The sequence below is a fragment of the Pelecanus crispus genome, chromosome 9 (assembly GCF_030463565.1).
Source record: "Pelecanus crispus isolate bPelCri1 chromosome 9, bPelCri1.pri, whole genome shotgun sequence".
Lineage (NCBI taxonomy): Eukaryota > Metazoa > Chordata > Aves > Pelecaniformes > Pelecanidae > Pelecanus > Pelecanus crispus.
The window spans coordinates 33123687-33135787 of NC_134651.1; the positions used below are offsets into that span (position 1 = coordinate 33123687).

The window sequence follows — 12101 nt, forward strand, 5'->3', positions numbered from 1 at the left end:
GGGGCTGACGAAGCAGCTCTGCAGCTGGGGTTCGAGGGAAATGCAGCCCGGCTGCCTGTGCCTGGGAAACCCCCTCGTGCGAGAAGCCCAGCCCAGGGAGCGGCAGCGCACTGTGCCCTCCGAGCCACGCTCAGCCAGCGCAAGTGCTGGGCTTTGCCCTGAGCGTTGGCAGTGCGTGCTGTTAATGGGCTGCTGCACTCATCCCAAGACTCAGATCCCCTCCAAACTATGGCTATGCATGGGACGTAAAGCTCCAAGGCTTTTTTCAATGTTGTTTTTTGCAGATTTGGGATAGAAAGGCTCTGCTTTTCCATGTTCTCCACCCCCACCTAAGCACAGACCCTCCCTTCCCGATCTCCAGTTTGGACCAGGTCTGCTTCTGGCTTGCTCTGCCAAGAATCTTGCTGCCTTATGCAGGAGCAGACAGATAATATAAAATAATAATTGGCTTCTTCATAATGCTGGCAAAATGAGAAGATCTGGGAAAGTGTGGTGACTTAGGAGGGTGAAGGAGAGGGTTTAATCTTTGAGCACAGGTAACCCGGTGATCAGTGGTCTGAATTCCCTTCCCACCAATGCTGCACTCATTAGTGCATCAGGGCTGGTACATGTCACATAACAGAAAGAAAGGCTGAGAGGCTGTATCCAGCCCTGATAATTACTGATTAGGCCTTTTACTAAAAATAGCTGGGGGTGAGCTGGCCTAACATTGGGTCTGAGTGCTCCATATCCCAGCTGGTTCAGAAGAACTGTTCATCCAGTGATCGGGACTATGTTTGGGACTGCATTTGAACAAGCTCTTATTTTCCAATGTCAAATGCTTGGCCATTTAAGAACAGCTCTGTCCAAATGAATCTGCTCAAAGGAAAACCATAATTCTTGGCTAACTCCAACTTGTTAGCTATTGATATTGCTTCTGTGATGTATTGCCTAATTTTAATTATGCCAGTGTTGAGAAAATTATTTTCTTACAGTACGTCATTAGAGTGAAGTTTCTAGTCGTTGAATTTAACAGGAACATCTTGAAGTGACTAAATTGACCAAGGGGGAAGGTGGTTAGATGATATTTCAGAGTGACCTCCTGGTACCTGGGAGACCTTGAGCTTCCCAGCGCAGTTGGCCATAACTGTTGTCCTCAAACTCTTTCCAAACAGTGCTATGCAGATAAACCCTGACAGCTCCTCCAGCTCCCCCACTGCCTTCATTTTATTGCCATCTCTCAGGGCTGTTGCGACTTGTCAGAAGAGCTGAATTGGGACACCGTGTTTCTGGACAGTGGGCACATCAGTTTGTGTTCTCTTTTCAGTCTGGTGCTTCGCCCCTCCATTACCACTGCACTTGGGCCAGTTGTTTTGCACAGGATGATGGCAGCAGAGGGCAGGGGGCTAAAAATGTCCCTGCCTGAGCCAGTCCTCTCCGCACCACTTCTGAGGTCTCAGCACATCATGTGCCTGGGAGGCACCCGCACCTCAGCTCGCACTGCAGTAATGTATAGCCCTGGGAAATGTCTCTGGGGAGGGGGAGCCAGCACCTCCCTCGACACTGCTAACCCTGTTATTCTGCCCTTCCCAGTAGCTAAGTACTGACTGTGTTATCTGCAGGGACCACAAACAATCCTGGTCTTAATTTGGACCAAAGAAACTACAGTCATATCACATGGCCAGTTAAAGATCATGCTGTGTCCTGTTTTTATGCTTACCATACTTCTGAGTCCCTTCCCTTTACTGTCTGGGTTTGTACTCTCTCCAAAGCCAGCGACCAGTGTGTGAGGCACCAATGCAGCTTGGGAGAAAAAGAGACCATTTCTGAGGATAAGGACTAGTGCAGAGCCCAGTACTGTGCTGCTGAAGTTGGGATTGTTTTTCTCCTGTGTGCCTATCTTTGTAATTATCTGGTCTGGATGTCCTGAGCCATTTTATTACCTAGTTATTCACTATCATGAAGTCCTTGTATAATTCTTCACAGTGTCTCATGTATTTATGACCCTGAATACCTTAGCATCAGCAGCAAGCATGGTCATCCCTTTTTTCAATGCCTTTTCATTATTTCTGAATATGCTGAAGTGAGCAGACCACAAAACAGGTCCCTGTGGGGCTCCATTCAAGTCCTCCTTCCCTTCAGGAGCTTAACTATTGATAGCTACTCTTTGAGAAGCCTTTAACCAGATATTTATCTATTATCAAGCCTTTTCTGTTAATCCCATGGTAGCTGCATTTCTGTAAGAAACTCCTGCAACAGACGTTTTGGGAATCTAGGCAGATTATACCACATGCTTATCGACTCCTTTAAAGAACCGTAATAGATTTATGAGGCATTCCTTTATTCAAGGAAAACCACCTTTTTTTTTTTTTATTCCCAGTATTTCAGATGTATCCAACTATGCATAATCATATTCTTTAGCACAATTTCTATCAGTTTTCCTAGGAGAGACCTCAGACTTCATGGTCTGTATTAACCCCAAACCCTTCCCATTTGTCACCTTGAAGCTCCCAGACACCGAGGCTACGTTATGCACAGTGATTACATGCTACAATTAAGTAATTAAACTGTTTCATCTCTGAGTTCCTGACCACTTAGGTGAACCATCTCAGTCTGGTGAATTTGCACTCTTTGGTTTGGCTATTTATTCCTCAACTTCTTCTGCTGACACTTGAGTATGAGCCAAATCCAATGCCATGACCATATGAAGATGACTTTTGGCACAGGAACTTCTCTGAGCTTTTCCTCACTGACTACAGATGCAAAATACTAATTGATTTTCTGTTCTGACCTTATCTCCTGCGAATGCTCCTCTTGCACTGTGGCCAACTTCTGACTCTCCAGACTCCAACAGTCTTCCTGTGGTTGGTGTGTTTGAAGAAGTATTTACTATTATTCGGCTTTGTCTTTTTCAGGTTGTTCCTGTGACTGGTTTTGGCTACCCTTATTTCTCTTTTTGCATCTAAATTGCCAGGATATACATTCTTTTGCTCGTTTAGACAAAAATGGCTTTTCTAAACATAAAAAAGACTGTATCCCTAAAGTCTGAGAATCAGCAGGCCATCTCATCTCAGTCTGATCTAAGACCTAGACCTAACCAGGTCTGAGGCTCTGGGTTTCCCACTAGGCAGAGATGTGCTGTTTGGTTTGACAGGATGCTGAGATACCAGATTTTTACAGTCCATTTATATGGACAAAAATCATCACTGGCCAGGATGAATTTTGCATGGCTTGGGCTTCAGGATATTGCACCTTCACCGGTGGAAGGAGAGAAGCTTTTCTCTGACCAGCTATGATTATTTTGGAAGCTGTTTTGGGTTGTGCTCCCCTAAGATGAGGTGAGCTCAGCACAGAGAGCCCCATGAGTGGAGGTTTGGGGCTCAGGCAGAGGGACCGCGGCGCTCCCTGCCTCCTCGGTCTGTTTGCCTACGTGCGTGCGTCTGGAAGGCCTGTTGCCATGGAGAAGCGGTGGGGAACAGTCTGCCTGGGTGGCCTGACTTTTTTCCTAGCACGAAGCAAAGGCGTCTCTCCAGCTGTAATGAGCTGGAGGCCCACTGCCTCCTCTTCTGTGCTGCACTGCAAGTAACCCAGGCCCCCAGATACCTGGGAGGAACCCAAAGGCAGGGAGGAAACCTGAAATGAAGGCAGGGAAGGAGCAGAAAGCAAGAGAGGGGAGATGGACCAGTGTTGTGGAGTGCTATGGAGCAATGGAGCCAGGCGCTTCTCAAGGCTGCACAGACCAACAGGCTGCAGGTACGTGTTGCAACAAGGGAAAGTCCCATTAGATACATGGAAAAAAATCTTTCCCTGTGAGAGTGGTGCAGCCCTGGGACACGGACCGGAGTGATGGTGGCATGTCCATCCTTGGAGGTCTTCAAAACTCATCTGGCCAAGCCCTGAGCAGCCAATGTGCCTTTGAAGTGAGCCCTACACTGACCTGCACCCTCGCAGCCTCAAAGAGCGAGACCTTGCCAGGGAATGGACAAGGGAGAGTTTGAGGGGGCTACAAGAGGCACAAATTAGCAGAGTGTGGTCTAAGAAGAGGATGAAGGTGGAGGCATCCCTGCTTTTTAATTTGGGGAATTGACAGTACTGGACACTGCTTCACTGAGACTGTAACTGCTTGCATGGCTCAAGTTCTCTACAGTTTTTTTAAGGTGCTCCCTAAGACCAGATGGATTTTTCTCTCATTTTCTGTTGTAGAAACTCTTTGGTGACATGACTATACAACAAAACACAGGGGGAGGAGGGGACAGTCATGAGTAGAAGTTTAATAGGAGTCATCTTCTGTGGGAAGAAATCCAAAGCACTGATGCTAGGTTTTGTTTTGTACCTGAAAAAATGTCACTGGGAGCAACTTTGGGGTGTTTCCATGTAGATCTGGTGCAGATTATGTTGGGGATAGAGTAGACCTGTCTGTCAGTTTTGTTTTGGTTTTTTTTGTTTGCATTCTTAAAGAATAGCATTTGCCACAACTGACAAAATATTTAAACATAGAAATAAAGAGCATTTTTTTCCCCTCTAATTATGCAGGAAAAAAAGGGGGGAAAGCACAGTCAAAAGGCTCAGGCTGACCTTATTTTTAAAGTATTCCCCTCCATTTGTCTTTTATCCCTTCTTTTGACTGTGTGTGTACCTTCAGATCTCTGTGTCTCTGTGTTTCCAGTGGCATGAAGCAAGGCTAGGCATTGAATTAGATGAGCACGCATCAGTTCTACCACACTTGCTTCCAACACACAGGACTGAGGCGTACCTGCCCTAAAATCTGTTCACCAATATTAGCATACAGGATCAAGACTGTAATGTTTAAAGAAGTCTTATCACTCAGTTCAGCGATGTGTAACAGCAGAGCTGTGTTCATCCTGCTTGAGATACAAAAGCCCACGAGAAGAGGAGCAACTCTCATCTGCACGAGCAGCTCTGCGGAGCAAGTGGGATGCAGAGGCCAGCTCACTCAGTGGCAGTGATGGAGCAGCCGATGTCACTTAGCACCTCTCCTTCAGTCAGCTGGTCTAAGCTAAAAAGCAGGGTGACATCTTTATTTTGCACACAGGGCACTTTTTCCACTCACAACTTGGGTCTAAGTGAAGGCATATTTCTGAAAGTTTGTTATTCACAGTGAATTCCCCACTGTATGATAAAATTCCAGCCGATGCGGTATTTACATCCTGTTCCTTTTGTCCACACACCCCAGGGTAGTTGGGTACTTTTCATCCTTTTTCCTGTTCTCTGCACAAATTACTTTATTTTTCAATTTGTAGATTAATAGAACAAATAGTTAGACTTAGTTTGCTCAAATCCTCATATGTTTTCTTGCAGATTTTACTTTGGAGTCCATGGAGAAAGAGGACTGAAGCTTTTCCCGAACTTTCAATCTCTTCCATGCAGGGTCTCTGAAGAACAGTGAAACATGAGCTTATGCTACAGCCTTTCCCCAGGTACAGACAAGGTATGTCTGTTTGTCTGTCACTCCCTCCTTCAGCTGCCTCTTTCCACAAAGCTTGTAGGAAGTTTAATTATCTCTAAAATCTCTACCCCTCTGTCCAATATTGTTGAATGAGTTGGCTCTGAATTCCTGGGATTTGTGCACTTGCTTGCAGAGCCAGGGTGACCACCCAAGTGGTTTTTCTGTATATATTGTGAATAATGTTTAACAACTTGCTGCCCCCACTCACCCAGGTGTCCTGAAAGCAGATTTAGAAAACACTTCCTCAAGGAAAAGCACTTTTCCAAACGCTCCTAGGAATCAAAACCTACATCCATGAAATTGATCAGAGGGCTGGAACCCCTCTGTTGTGAAGAAAGGCAGAGGGAGTTGGGATTGTTCACATGGAGAAGGGAAGGCTCCAGGGAGACCTTCTTGCAGCCTTTCAGTATATTAAGGGGGCTTATAAGAAAGACGGAGAAAGACTTTTTTACCAGGGCCTGCAGTGACAGGACAAGGGACAACGGTTTTAAACAGAAAGAGGGTGGATTTGGATTACGCATAAGGAAGAAATTTTTTACGATGAGGGTGGTGAGACCCTGGGACAGGTTGCCCAGAGAAGTTGTGGATGTCCTATCATTGGAAGTGTTCAAGGTCAGGTTGGATGGGGCTTGGAGCAACCTGATGTAGTGCAAGATGTCCCTGTGTCACGAATGCAGGTTTGTGAATCCTGCTGATTATGTCAATTTACTATGAATGAGTGACTTTACACAGTTTGATTTAGTAACAGTTAGAATTTACTTATAGCAAATCACAGAATTTGATTATAATATTTTTAATAGCACTCAATCATCAATGATTAATAAAGTGATTAGACAAAATTGATCAAAACAGTGACTTAGTTACAGATTCGAAGATGGCAAGGTTCACTCTATTACTACATGGAAGAGCATAAAGGAAAATTAAATCACACTGAGTTGGAATGATTCGTAAAGGGATTGTGTATATAGGGGATAAGGAGGACCCTCCCGTTGAGTCACGAGGTTTAGAATAGACCCCCTTGCTTTCTAAATTCCTTCTCAGAGAGGAGCCTAGGTGCGGCTAGGACTAATCTTAGTCTCAGACTTGGTCAACGGTTTATGAGAGTAATGTTATAAGAATAATACAGCAGTATAAGACTCCCTTTGAAATTAAATCATACATCTACAGATTACTTAAATTGATCAATGCATGCATACTCACAAATATGAATGCATATATGAAAATGGTATACCTGTTAAAAATTCCCCTCGAGTTCAGTGAAATACTCACGTCTAATGTCTTGGCATATCTCAACAGGCGAGGGTTGAGCCTCGAGGAGTGAAGGGTTTCAGCCCAAGTTCCACTGTCAGTCTTAGGCAATGGATTTCTGGTTGCAGCAAACTTTCAGAGTTTGCTGGCTCTGAGGGGCGTCTCGCTCAGAGGGAGGTGCTGGTGCAGCCCGCGGCAGTCCAGGAGAGCTCAAAGGGCCTGTCCTGGTTTCGGCTGGGATAGAGTTAAATTTCTTCCTAGCAGCAGGCATAGTGCTGTGTCTTGGATTTAGTAGGAGAAGAATGTTGATAACATGCTGATGTTTTTAGTTGTTGCTGAGTACTGCTTATGCTAGTCAAGGACTTTTTCAGCTTCCCATGCTCTGCCAGGTACACAAGAAACTGGGAGGGGGCACAGCCAGAATAGTTGATCCAAACTGACCAAAGGGCTATTCCATACCATATGACATCATGCTCAGTATAGAAACTGGGGGTGGGGGGTGGCCAGGGAGCAGCGATTGCTGCTCGGGAACTGTCTGGGTATCGGTCGGTGGGTGGTGAGCAATTGCATTGTGCATCACTTGCTTCGTGTATCATTATTATTATTATCATTATTATACCGTTACTATTATCATTACTATTTTACTTTATTTCAATTATTAAACTGTTCTTATCTCAACCCAGGAGTGTTTCTCACTCTTACTCCTCCGATTCTCTCCCCCATCCCATTGGGGTAGGGGGAGTGAGTGAGCGGCTGCGTGGTGCTGAGTTGCTGGCTGGGGCTAAACCACGACAGGGCCTCACTTAGGACTGCTGTTTATAGGATTGTGAGATGATTGATTTTAATCACCAGTAAATTTCCATCCGAGCCACAATTTGGGTCCGTAGTTGCTGTAATTCCAGTAATGATACCGCTCTGTTTCAAGGCTGTCAGGGGTAGCTGTTTGTTCTTCTCGTTAGCCATAATACGAAGATTTTGATACGGACAGGGCCGCTCTCTGCTTCAGCCATGTAGGAGTTTCTGGTACAATTAAGGGGCGCTTAACTGACCAACTCGCTACACAAAAGCGGTGGCCTGGAATTCCTGAGATCGTAAAGCTGTTGAGAAAGAGGAATGAGCGGGGGGGGATGCACCACCACACCCTGCCCATGGCAGGGGGCTGGACTAGGTGATCTTGGAAGGTCCCTTCCAACCCAAGCAGTTCTGTGATGCTATGAATCGAAAATCCTCTGAGGCTTGGCTGACAGAGCAGCCGATCAGCTCATTGCGCTGGGTTTGTTTTCAAGCGTTCGATGACCCTGAGGAAGGTGTTTGCTCTGGCAGGTGACACTGGGGACGAGGAGCTGCCTGGACGCCCAGCTCTGCCTCATGGCTCTCCTGCCTCCAGTCGCCTCTGGGAACTCCAGTGCTGCCCTGGGGCCCGCTCTGGGACAACGGCGGTGAGCAGTGACGGGCTGAGGGGACAAAGCCGGGGAGAATGGGCACTTGTGTCAGTCCTTCAGACCCGCGCCGTTCAAAACCTGACAGCCTGACCTTCGCGACTGCGTCCACCCTGCGAGCAGTGGGACCCCAGTGCGCCCACCCACCGCCCTGCCACCAACAGAGCACCCAACTGTGGGAGATAAACCGTGCATGAAACCTTTCACAGGTTCCGTCAAAGGCAGGCTATCGTTTTGTGTCAAAAAGGCTGCTCTTTCTGCAGGTTGCAGGCCTGTTTCCCGACGGGAGCATCCCCCCCGCCCCGGCCCTCGCCGCGCCTGCGGCACACGCCTGGACATTCACCTCAGGCGCGGGCAGACAGGGCGGAGGGCAGGACCGCGGCGAACGCGGGACCCCCATGGCTGCGCCGCGGGGGCGGGGGACAACTGCCCTTCCCCGGGGTCGCCGGGCCGAAGCAAGCGCCTCCCGCCCGCCACGGCCCCCCAGGCGCGGCCGGCACACCCCCCCCGCCCCGGCCGGCCCGCCATGATGTCAGCCGGGAGGAGGCGGGGGCGGAGGAGGGAGCCGCCGGCCAAATATAGCGGCGCTTCCTGGGCGGCGGGCCGCGCCCGGGCCCTCCCTCCTGCCGCAGTCAATGAGGAGGCAGCGGCGGCGGCGGAGCGCCGCACTCGCCGGGGCAGCGCGGCGGGGCGGGGCGGGGGGCGCCGCGGCATGGCGGGGCGCTGAGGGAGCGCGGCAGCGAGGGGCGGCGGCGCGCCCCGGCACCCGGCCCTGCCGCGGCATGGGCAGCCGCGGGGTCGTGCGATGAGCGCTCCCCCGGCGGCTCCCCCCTGCGCGAATATGGGCACAGCCGTGTCCAAAAGGAAGACGCTGAGGAACGAGGCCATGTCGTCGGTGGCGGCCAAAGTGAGGTGGGTGCCGGGGGAGCGGGCCCCGCCGGCGGCGCCTCAGGGAGCCCCCCGGGGTGCCGGGGACCCTGCCCGCCCCCGGCCGTGCTGGCGGCCCCGCCCGCGGGGCGCCGAGCTGGGGGGAAGGCCCCGAGCCCCTCGGGACGAGCCCGGGCGGCGGGCTGCGGCCGCGACCCCGCTCTTGTCCCCCAGCAGGGCCATAGGGGCAGGATGCTGTCCCCACGGGGCTCGGGAGCGGCAGCCTGGGGTAGGAGAGCTTGGAGGGACCCCCGCGTGCGCCCGCAGGACACGACCGGCAAGTCCCCCTTGCTGGCTGCTGCGGTGCCCCCCAAAAGCAGGCACCTGCTTGCAGCTGGCAGGTGACTGTGGGCGACAGCGCTCCCCCCGCACGCAGCGGACCCTCAGCCTTGGGAGAGGTGATTTGTCTCCAGAGGCGTCCCTGCTTCTCGCTGTCGGCCCGGCTAACGTCGTCCACAGGTTTTATTTGCTAGGTTGGCAAGGAGCAGGTTGGAAGTGGATTTGCGAGGGCTGGATCTTTCTAATCTTCGGGAATCGGAAGCACAGTCAGTTTGCTCAGTGGTTTCTCATCAGCTGAAATGCCATCTGCGTGTCCGAGGGCAAAGTCGGCAGCTTTCTTCAAAGGGTCTCGCTCCTTTGAATGGAAAACCTATTGCGTGAAAATCTGGACCCATCACATCTGCCCTCTCCGGCAGTGTCCCATGCCACTACATTGACCAATTAAAAGATTTGGATTCTGTGTTGTGCCTTCTATGTTTTTATATTTTGTCTTATACTGTAGAATTTCACTTACTGTCTGGTCCCCGTTCTTTCTGGTATCAAACATGGGAGATCCTAGAAAATGTGTATGTTGCTTGACTGTACTCAAGTTTAAAAACCCTATCGCAGATGAGCTTTGCTACAGAGCCCTTTGCCCAGAAAGATGGAAACAACCCTTCTCCCTGGCTGCAGTGCAAGTGTCACGGCAATCATCCAGTGATTATCTGGGGGCATTGGCGCAGCTTTTTAGCTGCTCCTACAGCACAGCTGTGCAAAGGGGTAGGTCTGTCAGTGTCTCTGCTACATCTAGACTAGCTCTTCACTGCTGAAAAAAATAGGAAGAAATAAACTTTTCAGCTGCATTATATAACACCTCCTTTGTGTTAGGCAAAATTGCATTAGAATAACCCAGAGTCATGTGTAGGACTGGATCTGTGCTGCTGAGACATGTCAGTCACCTCTCTGTGACTGTAACTCAGCATTACGGCATCTCTGCTGTGCCAGGAGGAAAGATGGTCTTACGGCTTGAAGTGAAGAGATCCAAAGATGTCTGTATATTGCTGTCTGCTTGCATTGTAAAGAAATCCATCCTTCAAAGTCTGAAGTGTCTCTGGAGAAAGCTGTCTGGGCAGAACCTGGAACTTTTCCCCACGTTATGATGCACCCCGTTCATAACCAGTAATGAAGACATGAGTGCTTTCAATGGCGTTCAAAGATCTGGAAGTGGGATTCTTTTCAGTAGATGTCAGCCAGGTGGATATACAGAAATGACACAGAATGCATAACTGTTGTAATGGGGTTCTGGGTGTAGGATTAGGCAGCTAGTCACGCAAACAACATATTCGGGAGTCAGTAAGATTTCAAATGGTAGTGTGGGTGTTTGAGAGCAACTAACACGTTTTAAACACAGCAGCCTTTTAGCCCACACCAGGATGGTCAGATGCTGCTCTAGTAATATCAGCTCTGTAGAGTTCAGGAGGTATCTCTGGGATTCTGGTTTGCTGCATATGTGCTGTAACTGCTGACAAGCTGCTGCTACTGTTATGTGGGAGCTCTGACGTCTCTCTTGGTGGTGTAAATTGTGGTGGTTTGACCAGAAAAGTTAGCTGAGTGGACTTGAGCTGGAGAACATAAAGTCCTTGACAAGCGTCCATGTGCTCTTACAGCAAGGTGCTCTTACGTGACTCCCTGTTCATGCCCTGCTCTAGAAATGCCTAATTGAAAAAACCTCTGGAGAAGGCAGAGAACCTGCTGAGGAGCTCCCTGCATTGCCTCTTTGCATGGAGAAGGTGCTGATGGCGACAAGTGCTGCCAGTGTGCCTCCATCCTGCCACTCCAGGCCTGTCTTAGTCCCTGCCTCGTGAGGGCTCTGCCACCCTCCAAATTTCTACAGTGGTGATGACCCACCTGCTGAAAGGTTTCCTCTGGGCTTCCTGGAACACATTGCACACAGCTCCTCTGCTCTGCCCTGGGTCCTCCTCCATGTATCACATGTGTTCTTATCTTCCTTATGTACAGTGAGGAAGCTCTGCAGGACAGTAGAAAAGGCTACAAAGATAGACTATTCTGTCCTTCCCAGGAGGGCTGGGGACTTGGATCACCTGTGTGGGTAGTGCTGCTGTTCTTGTGTTGCAGGAGGAGATGCCCTGGGATTGTTTCTCTGCACCTCCTCAGTTCTGCCCCTGTTCATATTTCTCCTGACTTTTCTTTTTGAGAGAAAAAAAATCTCCTGAAATTCGCTGCAAGTCCAAGTGGCTGCTGATGTATATTTATTATACGTGGCTGGACTGTGTGTGTGTGCATTTGACTGTCTTACTGAGCAGGGGGCATAATTTGTTTGCTGTTGTGAGTAACGTGATCTAAGCAGAAGGTGCAAGCTCCCTAGATTCTTAAATTAAAATCTCTGCAGAGCAACTCAGGGGAGTCTCCTGTCCCAGGAGAATTAATTAAGCTCCATGCAGTTTGTTGTGTGCTAGGTCTTTTAAATAGCTTCTTACAAAATAATGGCATAGTTGCTCTGTGCTAGCATTGTTGAGAGCATCTGCGGTGCTGCCAACTTTGGTCTCTGTAGTCTTGTCCTCTCCTGAGAGAGTTGCAGCAAACTGTGCACTGATTCTGTGTATGACACCCAGAAAGAGACTGTGGCTTAGTGCTGTTGCTTTGATCAAATTTGAAGTGCTTGGATGTGAGATCTTACTGTCGTACTGTGTTTTCCGTCCTGTGTGTGCTTTTTTGCCTTGCAGCTCCTGGGGCACAAGTGCTGAAGGCAGGGATGACGCAGT

General features: G+C 49.3%; 1 protein-coding gene across 5 annotated transcripts in view; it reads left to right on the forward strand.

Moving 5' to 3' along the window:
* The first annotated feature begins 8938 nt into the window (after nt 1-8938).
* NSMF (NMDA receptor synaptonuclear signaling and neuronal migration factor) overlaps nt 8939-12101 on the forward strand; it is a 46619-nt gene continuing 43456 nt past the window's right edge. For 3 of the 5 annotated variants that reach the window (XM_075716824.1, XM_075716828.1, XM_075716827.1), the window contains exon 1: nt 8939-9045. In XM_075716824.1, the coding sequence (XP_075572939.1) occupies nt 8939-9045 (107 nt within the window). The remainder of the gene's footprint in view (nt 9046-12101) is intronic. The other 2 variants (XM_075716829.1, XM_075716825.1) reach the window with 1 other exon arrangement.